We start from the raw sequence: 25,895 nt of genomic DNA on the forward strand, positions 1-25,895 counted from the left end.
GCTCTTTCTTTCCGCCTCGGACCGGACAGAGTGAGTATGTGTGGCGGAGTCTGGGCTCCTGGAATCCAGCCCCATCCTCCTTTAGGATTGTACTAACTGGGACCGCGAAATCTCTCCCGAGCCAGCCCGGGGCTCCGGTTGTGGAAAGATGGGAATACACGCTGATTTTTAAGGGTTCCCGGAGCCTGAGGAGGAAAGTGACCAGGCTTAGGGGAGCCGGGGCGGCAGGGATTTCCGGGTCGGAGGCATCTGAGAGCGCGTGCGTGGGCCACTGGGTGACCCGACTTAGCCTGGCCAGACCTCAGCACCTGAAAGCGGCGCGAGAGTGACAGCGTGAGGTTGGGAGGGAGGACTTGGCTTGAGCTTGTCTAACTTTGCTCTGAGCCTCCTTGTCGCCTGCATTTAGATGGCTCCCGCAAAGAAGGGTGGCGAGAAGAAAAAGGGCCGTTCTGCCATCAACGAGGTGGTGACCCGAGAATACACCATCAACATTCACAAGCGCATCCATGGAGTGTGAGTATCCCCGTACCCGCCCTGGAGGGCAAACTCGCGTCTGGTTGTCACTCACAGAGATGTGCCGAATCGTCTCCACTCCAGTCTTTTCCTCTTGTGTCCTTCTCTGTTTCATTCATTGGCAAGTGAACAAATCCTGTGGACTCTACCTTCCAGATACATTCACAGTCTGACCAGTTGCATTGGTCTTTCTGAGCGCCCCCATTCTTTCTTACCTGAATGCCTGCAGTTGTTCGTGCTCCTGTTCCCTTCCCTACCCCCCAAACATGTAATGTCTATTTTCAGATCCTCCATCGGCCTTCTGTCTTAGGTTAGAAATCAAGAGTTCTTGCTGTGATCCCACATTGGCTGACCCACTTAATCATACTGGGCATGCTTCTGTTTCAAAGTAGCTGCTTTGTTGAATTTTTACTTTTTTTCCCCATTCCTGAATGCTTTTTCACAGATAATTAAATGCTTCGTCGCCGTAAAACCTTGAGTCCAGTGTCAACCTTGGCCCTCTTTTTTTGATACAGAGTTTTGCTCTATCTCCAGGCTGGAGTGTAGTGGTCCGGTCTCCGCTTCCGTTCCTCAGCCTCCGCTTAGAGTGGCTGGGATTACAGGTGCCCGCCATCACACCTGGCCCACCTTGGTCGTCGTATAGAAACTTCCCTTCCCTAATGTTTTCTCTCTTCTTTCCCTGGTTTGTCTTTCTCCGTAGTATTAGATACCATCTGATGGACTCAATAGGTTGCTTACATAAGCTCCAGAGCTTATGTAATCAACCTGTGGATTTATGGATTGCCAGCTGCTGTTATTTCTAGTACGCTTTACTTCTGTGTTGAAGTATTTAAGTGAAATGAGCTTGCTTGATGGGTTCTGGAAATGGCATCATATACTACTGGAGAGGATAGGGCAAAGGAAGTAGTTTACAGTCTTGGAGAGGTGGGACACCTCTGTAGGCTGTTTGATCTCTGCCTCACTTGAAATGGCCTTATCCAAATAGTTGGTCTTTTTAGCCTGTGGAGTTCTGCATTTCTGCATATCTTATTTAACTGAAAGCATAAAATTTAAAGGTATCTGTGTAACCTCATCGTGAACAAAGGGTTATTAGTACTTAACTCGGAGTTCTGAGCAGACATAAGTTAATGAATGCACATGCTGCTCTTTGGATAGAGACTGACAGACGGAGAGCTCCATGGAGTTAACCATTGCCCTCACCATACTCAAGAGGAAGTCTGCCTGCACATTTCAGATCCCTGCTCTTTAAGTGTAGACTAAGTTAATAGCATTGAATGATCTGTTTCAAAAACATGTCCTGAGGACTTCATGGTTTATGCATCTTATCCAGTTACATTGTGCTAGTTGCTGAGCGTTGCACACTGGTGGCAAAAAAAACTATTGTTCCTGACTGGTTTAAGGTTTGGCTTAGGTTGGTTTTACGACAGGACATACCATCTACAGTAAGTCTTCACTGAACTTTAAGTGCACTGGCCTACTGTATGCTGTAAAAACATGGTTTTGTTATAGAGGACATTGCTTAAAGTCCATTTCCAGGAGCCTATCAGTGATATTGAGGACTTCTTATATGAATCTAATTTAATTTCGTGCTCCTTTAATTTGTTCACTTATGTTTGAATCTTAGGGGCTTCAAGAAGCGTGCCCCTCGGGCACTCAAAGAGATTCGGAAGTTTGCTATGAAGGAGATGGGAACTCCAGATGTGCGCATTGATACCAGGCTCAACAAAGCTGTCTGGGCCAAAGGAATAAGGTGCTAAAGTTATCTGTATTAGAAGGTGAACTTTCACAATGACACCAGTGTATCTGGCGCTTACCCTGCAGAGCCCATATTAGTTGAGTAATTTGGTTAATGCATGTGGAAGTATAACGAAAATACTGTGACATGCCTCAGGGTAGGCTACCATCTGCAGGGAACCCCTAAAATGTACCTTACAAACTGAGACCCAAGTGAAAGAGCCAGCACTGTAGGGTGGGAAAGAGCACTGCACAGAGATGAAGCTTGGTAGGATCTGGGAGGAGGGTGGTTAGGGCAGGTTGGGTGGAATAAGTGACTGCAAGCCCAGTCAAGGAGGGAGGGGTGAGGGCAGACCTTGTAGGATATACAGATAGCATGACAAGTCCACCATGAGAGAAGCGGGGCAGTTTTACCTGTCCCTTCCCAGGGTTGTTGGCGGGGGGCGGCGGGGGGGGGTTGTTGTCACTACTGAGGCATAATACTATGGGCCAGGGACTACTAAACACCCTACAATTCATGGGGCTGCTCCCACAACAAAGAATTGCCTAGCCCAGGTGTTAGTAGTGCTGACATTCAATCCTGCTGTGAAGTGGAGGGGAGGCTTGGGAGAAGGTAGGGGAGGCTTGTGCTTTGTAAAGGACATCTTGTCAAGTGGCAGAAGTAGAGTGAGGGGCAGATAGAGGAATGAAGTCCTGAATTTATAGAAATCCGGGGCCTAGAACAATACTGGGCGTATCATAAGATCCATAGAGGAAAGAGAATCAGCAGTGATGCTGCGGGGAGGGTAAAACAGGAGGAAAAGATTGCATGCAGAAGCTAGAGAAACTGAGTATGCGCCTGGGCAGAATTTTTAGGTGTTTCTCGCCTTTTCATTTTTTGTGGGACGGGAGACGGGATGAGATGGTGCCCAGGCTGGAGTATAGTGGCGTAGTCTCAGCTCTGCAACCTCCACCTCCAGGTTCAAGTGATTTTCCTGCCTCAGCCTCCCAAGTAGCTGGGATTACAGGCACCCACCACCACACCTGGCTTCTTTTGTATTTTTAGTAGAGACTGCATTTTACCATGTTAGCCAGGCTGGTCTCGAAATCTGGACCTCATATGATCTGCCCATCTTGGCCTCTCAAAGTGTTGGGATTACAGGCACGAACCAGCCGTTTCTTCACGTTTTAATGTAACAGAAAAATCATGTAACAAGTTTCTGGCCCTAGAGACAAATACACATTTGGACCCAGATACCTGCTTAGGATTAACTGGTTGAATATCATGATAAATGCTTAGTTGGTCATACTAGAGGACAGGACAGCATTAGAAGCAGGGACGAGATACATGAATACAGCTGGCAGCTGCTTGGTTGAAAGAACGCATTGACTTTAGCAACACAATTATGTGTTTATTAGGAATGTCCCATACCGAATCCGTGTGCGGTTGTCCAGAAAACGTAATGAGGATGAAGATTCACCAAATAAGCTCTATACTTTGGTTACCTATGTACCTGTTACCACTTTCAAAAGTAAGTTCTCCATCCCATAAAGCCATTTAAATTAACGTTAGAAAAATGTCCTTAGCTCTGTTAAAATGTGAATTCATTTGTTAAGCTAGGGGGTGACACACATCATTATGCCTTTATTAAAATTGTGTGTTGGTGTGGGAAGACGCTAAAGAAAGCAAAACTGGTCCACGTCTGGAATGTGGAAAGATTGTGGAAAATAGAATGCTACAGGCCCAGACCCTCCTACAAAAGGTTTTGAGAGTTAAAATATGAGATGTGATGTGGGTGTGGAAGCTGACTATCATTTCTTTTACAGATCTACAGACAGTCAATGTGGATGAGAACTAATCGCTGATCGTCAAATACATCAAATAAACTTTAAAAATTGCCTTTATGTTTTGGTTCTTTTTAGTTACAACATAATGTGCTTGTATATCCTATCCTAATTATGGGATCATTTGGAGAGCTTTTCTCACACTGATGGCCTGTGCTGCATTCTCCCTATCCCCAGGGGTTAGATTTGTGGACAGGGTCTAGGCAGGTTTTTAAAGCTGATTTCGAAGTGCAACCTAGTTTTAGAACCACTGTTCCGGGTATTTGGGATACTGAAGGTATATTGTTAGTGATTCTACTTCTATGTTTTGTTAATTTTAAGGTAAGCATTTTTCCAGAAACCAGGATGTAGAATTCAGTTGATACTGGCATCTTATCCTTTTTAGGAAACAACTTTAAAGTGACGTAATGTCTGTAGCATCTTAAATTTAATAAAATTAACATGGCAGTAGGTCTTTAAGTTTCTGCCTACATCTGTATTAAGTATTGTTGTCTTCAAAAATAATTGATTTTTGGTGAGGCAACCAGATTCGTATTTTAAGTCATTTGTAATGGTCCTGTGAGCTATTTGTAGTCTCAGGTACTTGGCAACCAAGGTTCAGAAGTTCCTTAAGGTATCAGTAACAAAAATTTGTAGTAATAATTCAGTCCTGGGCCAGGCATGGTGGCTCATGCCTGTACTCAGCACTTTGGGAGGCTGAGGCAGGCAGGATGGATCATGAGGCCAGGAACTCAAGACCATTCTGGCCAACGTGGTGAAATCCCATATCTACTAAAAATAAAAAATTAGCCAGGCATGGTGGCACACACCCATAGTCCCAGCTACTTGGGAGACAGGTTGCAGTGAGCCAAGATTACACCACTGCACAACAGAGCAAAATACTTCAGTCTTAAAGCAGTGTTTCTGGGATTATTTTTTACCAGCATGTACAAGCTGTATGTTGAATGCTGCCATAAAGGTCTCTAAAGCCCCACTGGTAATGGTAGGACACACCCAAGGTGGGGTTGAGTACCTACAGTGTGTTGCGCCCCCCAGAAACCCATGGATGGGCAGTGGCGATGTCCCAGCTTACCCATTCACTAGCACAGTCTACAGCATAAGACACTTCTACAAGGTAAAAGAAAAGGACCAAGTAAATAAAAAAGTTTCTTATTAAAAAACTTGGAAGCCAACATTGAAAGCATGGTTTGTACACAACATTTTTGGAAGGACATACAAAGTGAATACAACCAAATATATTAAAGTGGTTTCAATTACCAGCATTGAAACAATTAGTGCAAAAAAAGCCAAATACAATTGCACAGATAGTGGACTCCCTTAAATCTTGAACTGAACTTGATTCTCGACCTCTCCTATTGTAATTCCAAGTGAAAAATGAAAGCATGGGGCTTTTCTTGCTTCTTGGTTAGTATGACACATGAATTGTGTTCATCTGAGCGCAAAATCACACTAGCATCACGGAAGTGCCCGTTTCAGCAAATCTGGCAAAAACTAAGCATCAAGGGAACTGATGGGTACCCTAGTGCACTGACAGAATACATAGAAATGCTTGAGGACTGTGTTGGTTCCCCTGGCTAGTTTGTCAGGTTGTTTATCCAGATGCCCCATTTGTAAAGTAGACTGAAACCTGGGTTTAGGGCTGACCCCAAGAAACAGTCTGGTCCGTGCTTTGGTATGGCCAACTCCAGTGTGTATAGCAGCTATCTTGCTACCAGTTACTCAGCTTAAGTTCAGACTGTGATTGGCTCATTTCAAGAGTTTTAAGATTGTACTGATTGATCTTGGCATTTTCAAGTTTGGATTTCATGTCTAGTGGCTTTTCAAAAAAGTTTACTAATGACTGTTCAGTCAGAAGCGAAGCTAAAATATGTTCAAGGGAGACAGTCCAGTCCCCTTCTGCCTCCTCTGGAAACACCTGGGAGTCCTGGGGAGTCTTCCCAGTGTCCACAAAAACTGAGTCCTGCTCAGGAGAAGGAGCTGAGGCCCGCAGCTCCTCCCCATGCTCCTGGGAGCAGCTTCCGGAGCTGCTGCTTCGCTGCCCCACCTCCCCGATCTGTAGCAGCAGCGTGGTGACCGTGGCAATGGCTTGGTACAAGTCATTTTCTTCTGGATCTTCATGGAACATGCTGTACAGCGTTTTACAGAACTGGATAAATTCTCTCTGAAATGGAAATAAGTCTTTTGTAGCAGCAGAACCAAGGTGGAAGTGTCATTTTTTAACATTTTACCTGTGGTCTTTGAGAAAATGCCAGTACTTTTGAAGACACAGAATGTAAGAAAGGGTAGTCTCTGCCCTTCCACTCTGAAAACTATTAACAGTGCTGACTCCTGAGAATCTTAGCACACACTTGGAAATGGGTAGACCTTTCTAGAGGATGTGCACATCCTTTAACACAGCAATTCAAGAAACCACAGCAGGCCGGGCATGGTGGTTCATGCCTGTAATCCCAGCACTTTGGGAGGCCGAGGTGGGCAGATCACCTGAGGTTGGGAGTTCAAGACCAGCCCGACCAACATGGAGAAACCCCGTCTCTACTAAAAATACGAAATTAGCCAGGCATGGTGGGGCGTGCCTGTAATCCCAGCTACTTGGGAGGCTGAGGCAGAAGAATCGCCTGAACCCGGGAGGCAGAGGTTGCAGTGAGCCAAGGTCAAACCCTTGCACTCCAGTGTGGGCACCAAGAGCAAAACTCCATCTCAAAATAACCACAGCAATGTACAAATTTATCTGTAGGGATCTTTAAGCTAGTTTACCATAGGAAAATGCTAGAAACAGCTGAAGTGCTATCAAGGTAGGCCATGTTCCTGTGGTGGGAAGCCCATGCAGGACCTCAATGTAAAATGAAATGGAACGGTGATGCCTGTTTTCTCAGTGTAATCTGAGAGACTCCTGCTGAAATTGAGAATATGTAATGTGAGGACAGGTACTTCAGGTGGGATCTAGCTACACAATTACTCCAGGAACAGAAAAATGGTTAGGTACTAATGTAACATCAATTTGGGGAAAAGATCCATGGTTATTTGAAAGAAAAGCAGAGTACTAACATGGTCGTTAATTTAATTAACATTTTGTTTGAAGCGTTACCTAGGAAAAAAAGGTATGTGTATCAAAAACGTGAATACTGATAGCTCTGGGTGATGAGGTTTTAACTGATTTTGATCTTATGTCCAGGGAGTGGAATGAACATCTGAGAGCAATTCTTGGTATGGTAGACAAGCAGCATTTCCCAAACAGGCTATGAAATGCCAATCCCACAAGATGTTTTTGGGTCAAAAAAATAAGACTGAGAAAACCACATGCTAAATTCTACTCTTGAAGGCTCATAGTACACAGCACCAAAATGATTTAAGTCCTACAAAAAAGGAGTGTTTTTAATGTTAAGCCTACATTTCCTAAACATTGGGAGGAACCATTTTCAAAGTGCAATAAACCAACCTTCCACCATGATATGGAACTTGAATACAGCACAACTCTCTTCTGGAAGATGCTCAGAAGCTTTAGAGACTCCTATGAGTACTGTGTATCATGTAGCCAGTGATTTCCCAGGAAAGGGAGTGAGCACAGTATTTTTTAAGGGAAGAATGCTGTATCCGCAGCCTCTACCTCCCAGAGGAATAAATCAGTATCACAACCTGGATAAATGAATTTTATATAAAAACTCCTCAAAGATGTGAAGTGTGTGGCAGCCTCCTGTTTGGAAGCACTTTGAATATCTGGAGTATCCAGAATTAATCACAATTTAATACTTACCATTTAATCACCACGATGTTCCACTTCCTGGACTTTGCAAGTAAAGGGGCCCAAGCTTGATTCCCAGATTAATCATTTGAAAAAATAGTTAATTCTCTGCACTGAAGAAAGTCCATACCTGGCTCATTTTGGGCAATTCCTTCTCAGTCTTATCTTTTTCTTTGGCTAAATCCTTAATCATCTGCTTCAACTGTTTCTGATAATCAACTGCACCACCTTGAAACAAAGGAAAACAATATGTAGTTTAAATAAATTCAATGAAAGCAAAAAGGAAACTGTAGGAGCAGGGAGCAAGGAGGTGAGGAATTCCACTAAGCAAATTCTATACAAAACTGCAAAGCAAGAGACCCTTGGAAAGGCAGTTGGTTTTACAACTGACCACAGATGGGTGGTAATTGGGCAACATCTGCCCTAAGAGGGCTTGTGAAACAGTAAACAGGAAGAAGGGGCAACTACCCAGCAACACTCCCCCTTGGAGTGTTTCTGGCCACTAGAGGGAGTGGGTTTGGGGATTATTCATTGGACGAGGGGAAAAGACAGGGCTGCTACAAGAGGGGTGAGGGCAACCCAGTGCCTCCTTCCACTGTACTGGTGTGCCCAGGGGAGAGCAGCAATGAAAAGAGGTACATGCCATTGGGTTTCCCGAAAACCAGGGGTCTTGAGGTTGACAACAGAGGATTCTTTAATGGCGACTGGCTGTCTCGGTCATTTTCAGTGAGTGCTTAAAAAAAGATGAGAGATTTAAATAAATTTTCTGTGTTACCAAAACTGACAGTAATGTAGCTTTTTAAGGAACTAAAGGCTAAGCCAGTAGCTCCCAATCTGTGGACTGTAGTTTCTGCAGGGTCCATGAACCCAAATGCACACCAAGCACTGTCTGGCTACGCAAAGAAAATAGAAAATAAAATGCCCCCCACACCAAATGTGCTTTTTCCCAGAGGCATGTGGAGACTGTTATAATTAACAATGTACACATTCATGGAAGGACACTGCTGGGAATAAATCAAAGGCAAAATTCAGCTGCGATTCGACAAGCTTCCACAAGATGGCAGCAAAACTTTGGAAAGCGACCCTTTTACCAACTTTGCCCAAAACAAATTCTGTGCAGTGGCACATGTGAGAATCCAAACTGAATAGGAGAAAAACTACAAACCCTGGTACCTGGGGCAGTCAGAATGGAAATGGATTTCCCAGGGAATAGTGCTGGGATGCCAAAGAGCTTGGCATACTACAAAGTAGAAACCTATGTACAAGTCATCAACAAAATGTGATGGGAGCCATAGAAAGATGGCAATTAAGCCAGGGAGTGGGCAAGCGTCCAGCAGAGGCAGGTAAAGTATTCACAGTAACAAGGAGCCAAGGGGCCAACCACCCCCGGAGCAGAGCCTCCCAACCTCTGCCATCATAGCATATGCAGAGAACATCACCTGGACGTGGAACTCACTGAAAATACTCATTCCACAATCTATTTATGGTAAGTATAGATTACTATGCATTATGGGCAACAGTAACTGCTAAGAATACATACAATCTTTAAAGCTCCCTTCAATCTTTTTATGTATTTGGGCTGTAAACATGACCTTATTTTTACATTCCTATATATATGTAGCCTGTAATTCAAGAATATAAATGGACTGAGAGGCATTTTCTATTAGTGTCCATTGTCTCACTTCAAGTACTACACAAGTTAAAATCAGATAAAGGATTTACATGTGGTCATCTGAAACCCCTATCAGACTTCTGTTTGAAGGTAGTAGATAACTTCATTGCTCCAACAGATAGCACCAGCAGGAAAGTCTCTCCTTTATGGCCTTAGGGACCTTCATTACACATTGTAGAGTTTTCATTTTCTATATCATTGTCATTGCCACTGCCAGCTTCCTCACTTTCTAAATGGGATGCCTGTGGAGGGAAAAAGCTAGTTCCACCATAAGCATCTTCTCTGTGGTAGAAGAGTTCACATATGGCTGTGAACACAATCTGGCCTTCAGATGCAATTGAGACATGACAGTAATCATCAAAATAATCCCATCCTCCACCATGCTTATTTTGCAAAAGCAGTATAGGGCCTTCCTCTCATCCCTCCATAGTGGTTGAAAACAGCAATCAAATTATAGCAGCAAGGCCTTGCATTTGGATTAGAAATTCCAGTATAGCCAAGTCACTGATAGGTAAATCAACTAAGGTATCCAACTTGTTTTTCAAGGATCTATTGTAAGAAAAATCACTTGAGATGCAATAGCTATGGGAGGCAGGGATCATACATCCGATTTCTCAGTGGCTTCTTGACGATTTGGATAATACCAGGAATCTTTAGCACTTAGTTTTCTTTTATTGAAAAGGGTCTGATGCAGTCTTTGAATTTCACAAAAGTTTTCTTTTTTAATGAAGTTTATATTCTATGTTGCCATACTTTTCAAAATCTTCTGTAGCATTTTAACTCAGGAACCCAGTTCTGAGTTAAACTGGAATGTAAAGTACAATTTTCTATGCACCTATTAAACCGGAATATAAACTAAACTACCATTTTTTGTGCGCTGCGAGATGTTGACCTTTGCAAGTTTCCTCAACACATCATCCATTTTCAGAATCATATCTCCTCCAGCTAAATCTTTAGAATGACTGTTTTTATTCCTGAGGGAGGCTCTTAATCTCAGCTGGATTCATCATTTAGCCAATCTGCTTCCATTTCACCTGGTGAGCCTTCTTCCCCTATGCAGTTTGGGCCATTCCCATTATTATTCTGGTCCTTAGAGCAGCAGTATAAGCATCCCTCAGTTTCTTGGGTTCCAGCAGATTCCTTGACATATTGGCACATTCTTCAAAGTGAGAGCTTACAGAGTTATCTTCAGTTTTGTTTCTTAGCATAGCCATAAGAAAAGGCTGACCAAAAAATGAAGAATCAAGATGGTGGGTGTAACTTGAGTGCCATGCTTATCTCTGACAACCAGTAGTCACATGTTCTCTTATCTTCACTCCTGCTGATGTCACTTTTAAACACATCCCATTCCCTAATGTGTGTAAGGTTTTTCTCCACAGCAAATATTCTGTGAAATCTATTATTTTACACAGTCATGTGTCACTTAATGACATAAGTTCTGAGAAACACATCATTCGGCGATTTTGTCATTGTGCAAGCATCATAAAGTGAACTTACAGAAACCTAGATGGTGTACCCTACTACACAACTAGCCTATAACTCTATTGTTCCTAGGCTACATACCTGTACAGCACGTTACTCTACTGTAACATAATGGTATGTGTGTATCTAAACATATCTAAATCTAGAAAATACACTATAAAAATAGAGTATAAAAGAACAAAAAAATGGCATACCAGTATAGAGCACTTACTGTGAATGGAGGTTGCAGGGCTGGAAGCTGCTCTGGGCAAGTCAGTAAGTAGTGAGTGAATATGAAGGCCTAGGACATTATGCACGCTGCCATAGACTTCGTAAACACTCAGACTGTACTGACTTTATTTTTTAAATATTCTTCTTGATCTTCAATAAATTAACCTTAGCTTACTGTAACTTTTTACTTTATAAACTTTTTTAACTTTTTGACTCTTGTTATAACACTTGCCTTAAAACACAAACACACTGTACAGCTGTGCAAAAATATTTTCTTTATATTCTTATAAACCTTTTTCAATCAAAAAAATCTTTTAAACTTTTTTGTTACTAACCAAGACAAACACACACATGAGCCTAGGCCTACACAGGGTCAGGATCGTCAGTATCAGTGTCTTCTACATCCATATCTTGTCCCAACTGAAGATCTTCAGGGGCAATAACACACACGGGGCGGCCCTCTCCTGTGATAACAGTGCCTTCTGGAATAGCTCCTGAGGGATCTGCCTGAGGCTGTTTTACAGTTTACTTGTTTTTTAATAAGTAGAAGAAATACATGCTAAAATAATGATAAATAGTATAGTAATTACATAAACCAATAATATTCATTGTCATTGTCCAATATTAGGTGTTGTAGGTAATTTTATATGCTAGACTTTTATACAATGGCAGTAGAGCTGTTTACACCAGCATCATCACAAAAACATGAGTAATATGTTTTGCTACAGTGTTTACAATGGCTAAGACAGAATTTTTCAGTCTCACAGTAATCCTATGGGACCACCATCATATATGCAAGTCTATCCTTGTCCAGAACGTCTCTATGTGGCATACAACGGTACGTATTTATCAGTACCTACCATCTAATCTGCAGATACCCTTGGCAAAGCAGACCATGCTATGTAAAGATCTTGTATATTTCCAGTTGTACTACACAGGTTTGGAAAGCAGATCCATTCTAACAGATATCCATGATACATCACTTTATCACAGGTAAGACAGGATCAAGTGACAAAAAGGATGTTACCAATATCTTAGCACACTCCAGACTTTTTAATATTAGTTTTCATACTAATAGTGAAGTAGCTACATGTAATTCCCAATTAGGTTTTCAAAACGATTATCTCTTCAAAACAGATTGTCACCATCAGTGAGAAATTGAACAAGAAAGGGAAAGCAAATGGCATTTTTCTCTACTTGACGAAAAGTCATTATAGAGGATTTGAACAGTTCCAATGCTCGTAATTCTACTTCAAGCATGTGCTCATTCTATTTATCAACCCCCTTTTCACTGACAAATGTAATGTTGACAATTTTTTGGTTAATGGGACTAGATTTTGAATCTAATCAACACTTTTTCATATCAAGTATTTCAAAATAACAAAGCTTTCCCTCATTCATACAGATATTGCTGTACTAATCTACAATTATGTTTTAGAATTCAAATTATAACACTGACTAAACATCACTAATGAAGCATTTGTGACCTCCTTTTTTTCAAAGTTGAACTTTTGCTTTGAATTCATATTTTGTCAGTACATGTTAATATAATTTTATGTGCTCTTTCAACTATCAAGTAAATTCATTCAGGTTTTCAATGTTTTAAGTGCTTTTTTTTAAAAGCCAATAATTACCCTTAACCACTGCAGATTGGAATTCTTCAAAAGGTTTCTCCTTTTAATTCAACTTCTTGACAAAATTCATCCTTGAGACAGCAGATGCACTTGGTTATGTATAAGACCTCAGAAGGAAACCTATTCCTTCATAGAAGGTTGAACACAAAAGACTGGAGCAGCTCCAATTTTACTAGTCAACATTTTAAGGACATTCTTTAATGTGGATTCAGGCTGGCAGGCAAACCTTTCAGAGGATCTATCTGTGAATAAAATAGCATATTCCCTGAATCTCAGAGTTCTCAGAAGGAACTCATGATGTGAGGGATCCTCACAGGCCCACTCAGTATACAAACTTACAGAAAACCTCCAAATTGTCTCATTTGTGTGTGTTCATTGACCATTTTCAATACATCTTTCTCAGCAGTTTGTTATAATGTTTCTTTCCAAGGAAAATAAAGTTCTTTCAGGAAGTTCTGCTCTGAAAGTCCAATGAGTATAATTAACTAAGCAAAATGAACAAAATCTGTAGGTTTATCAATCTGTAGTGAAAACTCTTGATTTCATTAACTTCTGGAATACTCTTTATCTGTGGACCTGATAAGGTACCAAATAATCCGTAATATTTCTTTCCTAGCTCCTGTGCTAAATAGTGTTACAATTGCCAAGAGCCCTTAAAGTGAGCCCTCCTGGAAATGGGTGAGGCCTTGGGCCTCAGCTCTTCATTGCTACCTGAACTGCAGCAGATGCCTTTACAATGAAGCTCACAGAAGACATCTTTCTCCTACATCACCCTGGCAGAGGGCCAGACCTACTCTACCCAGGTGGGTGTATGCAGCAAGGCACTGATACGCGTGTTTTGTACCCTTGCCTTTTCCACAGGCAAATAATAATAAGACTTAGGTGAAGAGAATTCGTTAGGCAAACAAATTCACATTTGATGTAATCTCATCATACTTCCTGATTTGTAACTGTAAACTTTCATTTCTTAATTAGTATGTCTGTCCCACCAAAGTTATTCATTATGAAAGTAAGTATTTGTTAGAATTAAGTCTATTTAAATGACAAGTACTTAGATAGGAGTCTGCATGGCCTCAGGAAAATGATGTTTTCAAATAGAGGTTTTAGGCTGTCTGCACTCTTAAGGCTTTTTTATCATTGTTTTCTTAAGGCTTTTTTTAACTGCATCAAAAATTCAGATACGAAACATACATAAAAAATAATGTATCAAATCTTAATTTCCATTGAACTTGATTTAAATTCAGAGTCACACAGTGTAAATATCACAATCATATAAGTTAAAAAGGTTTGAACAACTGATTTTCTGAAACCATGAAGGACTACAAATGCTTTTAAACAAATCAATGTAATTAAAATGTCTTTTAGAAATAAAGTTGTTGTTTAGAAACAAATAGTAATTCACTAGAAAGTTAGATGAAGAATCAAAAATCAATCTTAGATGATAATTCAAAAGCTAATTCTAAATTTTAAAATATATCATGGTGAAAATCTATCTGTATTAATCTATGCAACTGTTCTATAAATCTAAAATTATTCCAAAATAATGTTTATTTTAAAACCAAGATATAATTGAGTAAAATAAAAACAATCATGCTCTATTTAAGAATGTGAGATATAATGACAAGTATGCAAAGATGATGATGGTGATTATATGATGAAAATAAACAATTATTCATGCCTTCTACATTAATAGGAAAACATTTATGAAAAATAAGGATAAATTAAAACAATTTATATTGACATAAAGGGCAGAAAACTTCAGTGATGCTAAACAATTTGCATTTATGATCAGTTGACAGAGAAACAAAAAATCATCAAATGAACAATTTGCACTAAAGTCATAATTGTGCAAATTGTCAATGGGAAGGTCAAGGAGGGACTGTGTGGCCAGCACAGAATGTTCATTGGGGACAGTGTGCCTGAGGTTCAGTAATGGCTGCATCCAGTAAGTAGACCTAGAAAGCCCACAAGTAATGTCCAGGTGCATCTTCAGCATTTGTACAGTAGCCCCAGCAGCATCCGAAGTGTTAAACTGCATGCTGCTGAGTGACATTTTGAAATCTTGTGCTGTTCCACTCCGTCCCAGGCCAGATGTGAAGCCTCCCTTTGTCCAGTATCTCCACAATGTCTACACTATCTGCCTGTTACTCACTCATTAGCCATCTTGGTGATCAGATTGAAAAAACCTAGTGTATATAGGGTTTCAGGCATCCACGGGGGGGTTGGGAGGTTCTTGGAACATATGCCCAGTGGATGAAGGGGAATGTGTATGTGCATTAATAGTTGTAAAAGCCACCAAGATATCATGGCCCTAGAAGCCCCCTCAGTGCCCACCAGCCTCCTCAGGCACCATCCAACACCAGAACCACAACCACAGCACTGGCAGAGGGTGGGAGACCCTCTGGGATGTCTGATTCATCTCTATTAGTTTTGAAGATCCTAGCAACACCTTGTAGGCTTCCTGGGTCTTGTTCCTGTCAACGTCAAGTCTGACCTCACAATTTCCAAGTGGCTTCCTTTTCCTGATTACTAGAACTGACATTTGAAGGAAGCATGGTCTGACGCACTAGAAACATGCAATGGTTCTTGAGATTCAGTGGCGTAAAATAACTCTCTATTAAGGTAACCAGCATCTAGCTCCCACACACATTCCACAGGCCAGCAGTTCTCAAGGTGTCCTCAGACCCAGGGGGTGGGAAACCAGGGTGGGGGCCCAGGAACCTGTTTTAACAGGCCCTCCAGGAGATTCTGGTGCTCACTTCAGTTTGGGAGCTCCTGCCAGAGCTTTGCAGCACAGAACTTAAAACCTGTGACCTGAAACCCCAAGCTAGAAACGCCTGTTGCCTCAAGTGTAAGTGAACTTGAAACAGAGAAGAGCTTCAGGGTCACGCACAAAGCTGTTCTTGTGTTTAAGCAGAGCATAGTCTGATTTTGCTACTTGGACTTTCTTACCTGGAGGGATATGAAGCCTGTATAATAGTTTAATTTTCTCATTCATTTCTCCATTATACATAATATCTGCAAAAATTTTAAAAAGAGAAAGTGAGTTGATGCCAATGCTTAAAGTCCGTATGTCAGGACACAAACTCACTGTGGAGAGAATACTCGGGAAGGTCAATACCTGCCACCCCCAACTCTCCCGCCACAGACACATGCCATGGTAGCAACAAAAGTGTTAAAGGCAGGGCTGGTAGCTGTGTGAGCTCCAAGGAACTTTGTGAATGTTGTCTGGCCCCATACCTTCCAAAACATTTTAATTTTATGGACAAAAGTTAGGAACATGGCTCCCATCAAGCCACCACCACATCGTGGGTACCAAGGAAAGCAAGGTGAACAGCCTCGTATGTTGAGAGTGCAGCCCCTCTCCCACCCTCCTTCAGAAAGTAGTTCCTGAGAGGAGCCTGCAGAGTGATATTTCAAAATCGTAAGTTCATGTCAGGCCAGTTGCAAAAATGTTTCACCATGTGCATTTGCCTGCTCCAAAGATCCACTGTCTTTTCTTCACAGACCCACAGCCCAAAGCAACTCACTGTGAAATCCCACAGAAGCATACCAAGGCAGCTCACAAATGCTTTGAATTCGATGAGTTGGTCCATGTTGTCATCCAAGAGCCTGAACGTCCTTTCAGCAAGGATCTCCGTGTGGGCCCCGCAGGTCCAGGGTGAGACTAGCTGAAACAGGTGTGCAAACTGCCGGGCATCTATGCGGTACTGCTCAGCATAGGGCCGGCTGGGGTCGTGGCGTGGGGCCACAGGCCTGGGCTGCTCCCAGTAACAGCTCATCATGTGTTCTCTCTTCAAACAAGAGGGGAAAGGGAGCTCTTACTGCTTACTGAATAAGCCATGTTGTAACACAAACAAAATATTAAATTACTCACAATCTCACCACTCTAACTGGATACGTAAAGGGTTTCCTTATTACCCTGATGTCCTTGCCCACATGAATATGTAATTTTGATGTTGGTTTCTTTTTGTTTTTGAGATGGAGTTTTGCTCCTGTTGCCCAGGCTAGAGTGCAATGGCATGATCTCGGCTCACCACAACCTCTACCTCCAGAGTTCAAGCAATTCTCCTCCTTCAGCATCCCGAGGAGCTGGGATTACAGGCATGTGCCACCACACCTGAATAATTTTGTATTTTTAGTAGAGACGGTTTTCTCCATGTTGGTCAGGCTGGTCTCAAACTCCCAACCTCAGGTGATCTGCCCACTTCAGCCTCCCAAAGTGCTGGGATGAGCCACCGTGCACACAGCCTGGTTTCTTTTTTTAATCAAGGGTTTTGTTTTTTCTCATTGTGGTAAAATACACATAACGTAAAATGTACCGTTTTTTTTTTTTTGAGACGGAGTTTCGCTTGTTACCCAGGCTGGAGTGCAGTGGCACGATCTCGGCTCACCGCAACCTCCGCCTCCTGGGTTTAGGCAATTCTCCTCCCGCAGCCTCCTGAGTAGCTGGGACTACAGGCGCGCCCCACCATGCCCAGCTAATTTTTTGTATTTTTAGTAGAGACGGGGTTTCACCATGTTGACCAGGATGGTCTCAATCTCTTGACCTCGTGATCCACCCGCCTCAGCCTCCCAAAGTGCTGGGATTACAGGCATGAGCCACCGCACCCAGCCCTCAGAACTGTAATTTAAAAAAATAAAAAATGCTTCAGCAGTATTGACTAAAGTTGGGTATATACATGCCCCATGACCCAACAGTTCCACCTCAAGGAACCCATTCTACAGAATCAGCAGGAAATGCACAGGTCCTCCGTGTCAAGCGGCAACAACCAGAAGCAACACAAATGTCACTCAAGAGGTGAATGATTAAACATATCAGAGTTCCACCCTACAAGGAAACTGCAATCACTAAAAAAAGTATGAGAAAAGATCTATAGACTCTCATCTAGAACAACGTTCATGATACATGGTCAACTGAAAAAAGAAAACTGCAGGTCATTAGGTATAGCACAGTCTCACATCTATGTGGGAAAGAAAAGTGAGCGTGTGTATATGTATTGTAGGCAGCTGTGGATTTATAGGCAGGTACAAGGGGGAAAATTCCAGAAAGATATGCAACATACTGTTAACTGTAATTACCTGTACAAGGGAGGGTAATAGGGGCACAGGATAGGGCCCTTTCCTTTCTTTTTTTAAAAAAATTATTTATTTATTTATTTTTATTTTTTGAGATGGAGTTTCACTGTCACCTGGGCTGGAATGCAGTGCCCATGATCTCAGCTAACTGCAACCTCCACCTCCCACGTTCAAGTGATTCTCCCACCTCAGACTCTTGAGTAGCTGTGACTAACAGCACACGCCACCATGCCCAGCTAATTTTTGTATTTTTAGTAGAGACAGGGTTTCACCACATTGGCCAGGCTGGTCTTGAACTACTGACCTCAAGTGATCCGCCCACCCTGGCCTCCCAAAGTGCTGGGATTACAGGTGTGAGCTACCACGTCTGGCCACAAACCTGAATTTATGTGATTTAAAGAATGGCTTTAAACTAATAATAAAAATAAATTTCCTCAAGTACCAACCAATATTGTTCATCCTTCATAGGAAGGACAGAAACAAAACTTGCATGGTCGGCTCTGAAGGCCTTCTTTCATCTTTCCCATGAAACATAAATGATGTGGCGGGTGCCTAACGAAATTTGTTTTTATTGTGAATTTAAAGCCATCATTTAAATTACATAAATTCAGACATGCTGGAGTTCCTACTCTCTGAACTTGAGAAAAATTAGCCCTAAGTAAATAAAAATCTTTTTAAGGTAAAAAGGACAACCAAAAACTCACATAATTTGTTTGCCTACTTTTATGTTCCTAGTATTCCCTGTTTTCCTTTCTTGAAAGCCAAAATGAGGCTGGGGTTGGGATACCAAGTAACCTCTGACTTCATATTTTGCCTTCACACAACAAAGGAAACAATAAAACTTTGCAAACATGATGTTTACGGGAGAAAGCGGCCGCTAATTCTCCCCACCCATCCTGCTCATTAGGAATGAGAAGTGCAGGAACCTACTAACCCAACAACCTATGTCAGTGACTGCAGGGAAAGGCCTGCTCCACGGCTTCCGAAGCACCAGACTGTGCAGACTGTCATTTCAATCATACTGGGAACCTGAACTCAGGAGGGAAAGGGCCTTGGCGCCCCTACCAGGACAAGCTGGGGCGGCCACACTCCCTTCTCTGCGGGCTTGCTTTCTGCAACTGCACTTCCTCCCCTTCTCTGCCAGGGTAGCAAGAGTCAACCAAAGTGCCTGCCTCTTTTCCTCATTTCCATTCACTATTTCAAGCAAGAAAACATGCCTCTAGAAAACATCTTCTAGTAACAAGCCTGGAGATGTTCTTTGCAGGATGATTCCAGGTAAATATCCAAATATTAGAAATCTAGTTTACTATATTAAGTATTAGCTATATGACAGGTCATAGAGTTATTAAAAATGATTAAGACTATATGGCAACATGGAAGAATGTTAATAATGGCATCAAGGAAAAATAGAATACAAACTTGCATGCATACCTGCCATATAAATATGAAAATACACACGCATGTATTGTGGAGTGGGATCACAAGTAATTAAAAAGTATATCAGGTGATAATGTCAATAAGGGGTGCTATTTCATTTCCTGCGGAATAAGGACCCAGAGCACGCACTCACTAGAGCAGCAGAGAGCAGAGCAGAGTAGATCATGGCACCGAAGCCCTCCCAGCAGACTGCAGCAGCTTCAGCAGGAGGCAAGGCCTGCTGGGCTACCCAAGAAACACCCAGGCTCACTCCTCCCTTGTTCCAGGTGGGGAGAGAGGTTTCTGGGTAGAAGCGAGTAGGCAAGGCTAAGACAGCTTCAAGGGGGGGTAGCTCCGGCCTCTGCTCCACAGAGCCTGCAGGCTACTGCATGCTGGCCCCTAGGCAGGCTGTGCCCCTAGGCAGCTGGCTCAGGCCAGCTCAGGGCCTGGAACTCCTCATCTTCCCAGAGCTGCGTACCTTGAATAAGTCATAGAGCTCCTCCAGGTCCTCAGGAAGAATTGAGACTTCCGGGATAACGACTCGAAGCTTGAGGAAAGAATACATAGTAATGGCATGAAATCTAGGCCTGTACCCCTGGGGGTCATGGCAGGAGGGGACTCTTTCTCCTGAAGGGGACCCAAGGGGCCCATGCACCAGCTTCCCTCCTGCAAAGGCTCTTTTGTGACATAAAGATTACTTCTAGGTATCTTTCCTAGGTGTTTCATCCTCAGCCTCTTTCCAGTTCACACGTCAGTGCCTAAGGACAAACCTACTGAGCTCTGGCCAGTTGTGGTGGCTCACACCTCTAATCCCAGCTTTGGGAGGCCAAGGAGGATGGATCACCTGAGGTCGGGTGTTTGAGACCAGCCTGACCAACATGGAGAGTCCCTGTCTCTACTAAAAATACAAAATTAGCTGGGCATGGTGGTACATGCCTGTAATCCCAGCTACTTGGGAAGCTTAGGCAGGAGAACTGCTTGAACCCAGGAGGGTAGAGGTTGCGGTGGGCTGAGATCACACCATTGCACTCCAGCCTAGGCAACAAGAGCAAAACTGCATCTCAAAAAAAGCAAAACAAAAAAACCTACTGAGCTCTAATGGAAGCCAGGAAGCTAGCAGAGAAATAGCATGGGCAGAAGCCTTCTGAGCACCAGCTAACGCCCCTGTGGGTCCCCATGCTAGGCATTATAGACCCCAACCTCATTTAACTATGTGGCAGGCACTGTTATCCCCACTTTACACGGGGGAAATAGGCTGTAAGTGGTGAGTATACTCACCACCTGGCTCCGAAGCCCACACTGTTTCTACACTACTTTGCCCCTATTAAGGTGTTAATGTAATGCAAAAATATATATATATTTTTTAAAGCTGGCATTGTTATAACATGACCGAAAAGGCCATGCACTCCCAGGCTGGCTCCCCAAAACCATAAGCACTGGCATGAGGCGGCCGCTACCCACCACGTTCTGCTTTGTGGTGTCCTCGTGGCCTTGGAGGACCCTGATCCTGTGCTTGTAGCGCAGGTGCTCAATCTGCTCCACAGACTGGTCTCCAAATTTCTGCAGGGAAACAAGGGGCCACTTGCTTAGTCCCCTGTTCATCCAAAGTGTGGAAACAGGAGGTAGCCCAGTAACTTCCCTCCACATCCATCTCCCAATCTTGTGAGGTGAATGTGGAGGGATTGTGGGCTGCAATGGGGCATGGGGCAGGGGTTCCCATTACCTCATAGGAATCCCGGATCAGGTCTGCAATGTCAGTCACAGGGTAGGGCTCCTGGTCATCGGAGAAAAAGGTATGGTGGCTGCCAACTGGGGGCCCTGGGCTGTCCTCGTTCTTAATGTGATCTAGAAACCTGAACACACCGCCCATCAATGCCCCCAGTCCATCCTCATTTGGGTACCACACAACATGTGCTGCTGTCACAGTGTTAGACATGCCAGGGCACTTCCAAACACCAACACTGGGGAGGAGGGCAAGGCTGCAGCTGCTCCGCTCATTTTTGAGAAATGAGGGGCAGTTCGGCTTGTGGAACGGGCTCCATGGATGGCTTTCTGGGCCTGAAACTCTCCAGTGAAATAAGCCCAACATTCTGTGCATACATGCAAGGTTAAGCTTCCATCATGCTCTGAAAGAGAACCCCCTCTTTCAACGTCATCTGGATTGCCCTTGGCTCCTAGAAAGCCTAGCTCTAGTGCTCACCCTAGTGGACCTTTTCCCTCACTGCTGCTCACCAGCTTTACACAGAAAATGTCTGCAAGCCTCCAGCTGGCTGCCTGACGCCCATGATGCCCAGTGTCTCCCAAGCCCTGTTCAAGGCCACTATGAGTCCATCTAAATGCCAGACATTTAATCTCCTTAAAGAAAAGCATTTATGGCCCTGCTCTTCTTGGACCCTCTCACTGTGGAAGGAGTGAGGGACAACGGTGCCCTCCACCCCATGCCTGGGACAGTAGGTGCCACATGGTGAACTGACTTGGAAAGGCACAGAGTGTCAAGAAGCAGAGTAGAACAGAAAACTTCCACAGGGGCCAGGCGCAGTGGCTCATGCCTGTAATCCCAGCACCGTGGGAGGCTAACGTGGGTGGATCACTTTGAAAACAGCCTGGCTGACAGGGCAAAACCTTGTCTGTACTAAAAATACAAAAATTAGCCAAACATGGTGGTAGGTTCCTGTAGTCCCAGCTACTCAGAAGACTGAGGCAGGAGCATCACTTGAAGCTGAGAAGCAGAGGTTGCAGTGAGCAGAGACTGCACCACTGCACTCCAGCCTGGGTAACAGAGTGAGACTCTGTCAAAAAAAAAAAGAAAGAAAGAAAACTTCCCCAGTAATGGCCCTGCTGGGCATGTGTCGCTGCTTCCTCCATCCCTGCCACAGAGGCATGGCAGGGCCCACCTGCTAAGGATCATCAAGGCCTGGCCATCATCCTTGCTGCTGCACAGGTCCTCGGCGTTGGCCTCAAGCACAGCCAGTCCCAGCTGGAAGATAGCTTTGATGCCGTCGTAGAAGAAGCAATCTACCACATTCACCGCACTCTCTAGAGGCATGATGCTGAGGAACAGGGTCAGGAACCAAGAGAGAGAGATGGACGCCAGGGCTGAGAGGTCATTCATATGCTCCGCCAGCTCCGGGAGGTGACCCTTGATGAGCTCCTCGAAGACAGACTGGTCCACTTGCGCCCCTGGAAAAAGAAGGCCACAGGGCTCTGGCTGCGGTGGGACTCACTCTGTAAGGACAGTCTGAAATTAAAATCTCTCTGAGATAACCAGGACAAAGAGATAGAATTTGAGTACAGAAAAGTACCCATGCCTAACTCACTGATTCTGACACTTTGACCAAGGTAATTTAAAGGGTAAAAGATAGCCATAAAAAAAAATACTGCTTGATCAGCTGGAAACTGGCATGGGGAAAATAAAAAAGGAATGCTAGCCCCTACCTCAAACCATATAAAAAAACATATCTCAAATAGACCATAAACCTAAATATAAAAGTTAGTACTGTAAAACCTTTAGAAGAAAATTTAAGAAAAATACAACATTTCTTAGGACATAAAAAGTACTAACCAAAGAAAAAATTGTAAACTGGACTTCATAAAAATTAAAACTGCTGTTCTTCAAAAGGCACCATTAATAAAATGAAAATGCAAGCTTCAAACTTGGAGAAAATATTTACAATCCACATGCCTGACAGAGGTCTTGTATTCAAAAGAAAGAACTCTAGACTTAGTAAGAAGGTAACAATCAAACTTTTTTAAAGAGGCTAAAAATCTGAACACTCAAAAGTCAATAAACAAATGGTCAGTAAGCAGAGACATCTGTTCAACATCATTAATCATCAGATAAGTGCAAATTAAAACCACCATAGTTACACCACTTCTTACCCACTAGATGGCTAAAATTAAAAAGACGGACCATAACAAGTGTTAGCAAGTATGTGGAGCAAGCTGAACTCTCCTTCACTGCTGTTATGAGACAAATGAACATGTTACATCCACTCTGGAACACTGAGTTTCTTATTAAGTCATATATCTAACCTATGACCCTGCAATTCTTCTCCTAGGTAAATACCCAGGGAAAATGACAGCATGTATTCACAGGAAGACTTACATGACTACTCACTGCTACTTTATTTATCATATCCCAAGACTGGAAACCAGTCAAATGCACATCAACAGGTGACTGGTCAAGCATACCATGTTCTGAGCGCACAGTGAAATCCTACTCAGCAACAAAGAGAAGCAAGCTCTACCGATGCACCAACAATGTGGCTGCCTCTCACAGACGCTCTGCTGCATGATGGACACCAGACACAGAAGACCCTGTCCGCCATAATTACATTCATACAAGGTTCAAGAGTAGGCCGAATTAATCCCTGGTGATAGAAATCAGTACCAGGTGTTGCCTATGGCAGGGAAGGGGCAGAAGAGAACTTTCTGGGGTGATGCAAGTATTCCAAAGGTCCCCTCCTGTCCTGGGGCGGTGTCCACACAGGCACATGCACTCTCACAGAATCCACGTGGCACTGTTGCATATGAGCTGTTGCATAGCAACAATCATCAACAATGGCTTTGACAGCATGTCTCTCAAATATGCTGAGGTTCTAATTACTCCTTGCTACTCTGTTCCTTACACTGCTTCCCATGACACAAAGTAAAAAGGGAAGCAAGCCAGCTAGCCACTCAGGCACACGAAGGAGCCAGTGAGCACGACCAAAGGCTCAGGGAAGGGCACAACCAGGGCCAGAAGGCACAGAGCCATCACGGCCTTCCCAGCTGACCACACTAACCACCTGCCCCTCCTTATCCCTAGGGGCCACCCTTCAGTCCTTAGGACACTGGCTCCAAAGGCACCTTTTCCCCACCTTGCTTGTACATCCACTCAGTTGTTAAATTCTGTCTGAAGTTGGTTCTGTTTCCAGGGCTGCCACCCTAATTTTAGGCCAGCTCCATCTCTTATCTGAATTACTAAGAAGGGTCCTTAACAGTATCACCAGCCCAGAACCATTTTTGTATTGTTTTCTCTACTAGGAAGTTGCTGGACCACAGAGACAGCACACACTCAAATCTCAACCACATGAAAGACAGAGGTACCCAGTGCAGGAGTTCTGCAGGGCCACAGATTTACCTAGAGTCTAGACAGCAGCAAACGGGCTTTCTTATGGAAGTGAAAGGCTTTTCCAAGTTTGCCCTTTAACTGACCACATGGGCGTCAAGGGTCTCTAGTTCTGTCCCACCTACCTCCTCTCTCTAGGGGAACCAAGGAGCTCCTCCTGTCTGAACAAGCTCTCTGGGCTACCAAGAGGCATCTCCCCCAACCCCCATCCTCCCTTTCCAAGCCATGGCATCCTTGCAAAACCACCCTGGTTTTCAATTTCTGACTTGTTTCCTGTGCCTTGGATCTTCCATCCCTTCTTGTAAGTTCAGCTATCCATCTGAAGTCATGTGTTTGTTTTAGTCCCAACCCTGTAGGGTCTTTGTAGCAGGAACATATTCGAGTTTCTTTATTCCATTACATTGTCAGAACTGTGCAGAGAACTTCATGAGTTAGTTTTGCAAATTCAGGAGTCAAACTGTGTTTGCAAACAGACTAGCTGAGTGGTACTGAGGGATTTTATAAACAAGACTGATAAGAAACATCCTGCCCAGGCTCTGTCACTGTTCCCCAAATACACAGGAGAAGGAAGGGGGTCTGTTTACCGATCACTCGGTGGTTGAAGTAATCGGGCAGCATCCGCTCACACACGGCAACCAGCAGCCAAAAGGCTTCCTCCTCCTTGGCATACAGCAGCAGCACGGAGGTCAGGATGTTCATGGACTGCTCAGGGGTCAAGGAGGACAGTTACTGACCAGCCCATGTGATGTCACAGAGACGGTACAAGTATCCAAGCCCAAACAACCCACAAAAGTAAAGATTTTGTAGGTGAGCGATCCAGCGTAAACCAGCCATGATATCAACATGGTCCTCACAGGACATGCCCAGCTGAGTGATCAGCCACTACTCAGCTCCAGTCCCCATTTAGCAGTGTGGAATTTAGATGCGGTACAAGTCTTAGGGTTGGTTCAAATTCATCTATTCTCCGTTTGTTCAAACAGACATGCATGCATGCGCACACAAACACGCACACACAAATTTGCTCATGGACTTTGCTTATTCACAGGAAAACAAAGTTTGAAATCTTAAATTTTTAAATATCAGGAGCTTCACTAATCGCAACTCATGCTGGGTTTGGCTGCTGCTTTAATGGACTGATTTTCCTACTGTGCCTGCTGACCACAGCCTCAGCTCGGGAAAGCTCAGCAGACATCTCACCTCCACCCCGGTGTCCTAAAGGAAGGGGATTGGCACTGTTCATCTTCTTTCTCCACAGATAGCACTGGCATTTTAAATAATTCTTGTAACTTATGTAGAGATCTAAAAATTCTATTAATGCCCTCCTATGTCTGAGCTCAAGAGGAGTGTTGAAGACTGAATCTGCCCTGCCGCCAACAACCACTACACATGCGTGTTTCTCTTTTCAGGCACTCAGTCCATTTTTAAATCTCAAATTTTCAGCCTGTTTGATTATATGAAGATGAGTCCCTTTGACCCTAATTT

At 43.5% G+C, this 25,895-nt stretch overlaps 2 protein-coding genes across 6 annotated transcripts in view; one reads left to right on the forward strand and one right to left on the reverse strand.

The window, feature by feature from the left end:
• On the forward strand, positions 1 to 4,126 carry RPL31 (ribosomal protein L31). 2 transcript variants are annotated; one of them, XM_003734683.6, is made up of 5 exons: positions 1 to 30; positions 407 to 513; positions 2,138 to 2,263; positions 3,646 to 3,758; positions 4,054 to 4,126. In XM_003734683.6, exons 2-5 carry the CDS (start codon positions 407 to 409, stop codon positions 4,083 to 4,085), a joined length of 378 nt encoding a protein of 125 aa, XP_003734731.3. In that variant the 5' UTR covers positions 1 to 30; the 3' UTR covers positions 4,086 to 4,126. The 2 variants fall into 2 exon arrangements, with proteins under 2 accessions (XP_003734731.3, XP_035127668.1); XM_035271777.3 differs by having other exon boundaries at positions 8 to 34.
• Positions 4,127 to 5,204: 1,078 nt separating this feature from the next.
• TBC1D8 (TBC1 domain family member 8) overlaps positions 5,205 to 25,895 on the reverse strand; it is a 134,110-nt gene continuing 113,419 nt past the window's right edge. For 2 of the 4 annotated variants that reach the window (XM_002757434.6, XM_008980153.5), the window contains exons 11-20: positions 24,998 to 25,115; positions 22,198 to 22,483; positions 21,027 to 21,156; positions 20,765 to 20,863; positions 19,782 to 19,850; positions 16,362 to 16,602; positions 15,761 to 15,826; positions 8,454 to 8,543; positions 7,941 to 8,038; positions 5,205 to 6,232 (exon numbers count right to left, since the gene is read on the reverse strand). In XM_002757434.6, coding sequence (XP_002757480.1) covers positions 5,780 to 6,232; positions 7,941 to 8,038; positions 8,454 to 8,543; positions 15,761 to 15,826; positions 16,362 to 16,602; positions 19,782 to 19,850; positions 20,765 to 20,863; positions 21,027 to 21,156; positions 22,198 to 22,483; positions 24,998 to 25,115 — 1,650 coding nt within the window. In that variant the 3' untranslated portion in view covers positions 5,205 to 5,779. The remainder of the gene's footprint in view (positions 6,233 to 7,940; positions 8,039 to 8,453; positions 8,544 to 15,760; positions 15,827 to 16,361; positions 16,603 to 19,781; positions 19,851 to 20,764; positions 20,864 to 21,026; positions 21,157 to 22,197; positions 22,484 to 24,997; positions 25,116 to 25,895) is intronic. The other 2 variants (XM_035271762.3, XM_035271761.3) reach the window with 1 other exon arrangement.

The sequence above is a fragment of the Callithrix jacchus genome, chromosome 14, assembly GCF_049354715.1.
Source record: "Callithrix jacchus isolate 240 chromosome 14, calJac240_pri, whole genome shotgun sequence".
In the NCBI taxonomy this organism is placed as follows: domain Eukaryota; kingdom Metazoa; phylum Chordata; class Mammalia; order Primates; family Cebidae; genus Callithrix; species Callithrix jacchus.

What these genes read in the sequence shown, in the direction of transcription:
- RPL31 (XM_003734683.6), top strand. Translation starts at nt 407, where the DNA reads ATGGCTCCCGCAAAGAAGGGTGGCGAGAAGAAAAAGGGCCGTTCTGCC. An exon ending in CACAAGCGCATCCATGGAGT is followed by an intron (nt 514 to 2,137) that starts GTGAGTATCCCC and finishes TTTGAATCTTAG; the next exon opens with GGGCTTCAAGAAGCGTGCCC. An exon ending in GTCTGGGCCAAAGGAATAAG is followed by an intron (nt 2,264 to 3,645) that starts GTGCTAAAGTTA and finishes TGTGTTTATTAG; the next exon opens with GAATGTCCCATACCGAATCC.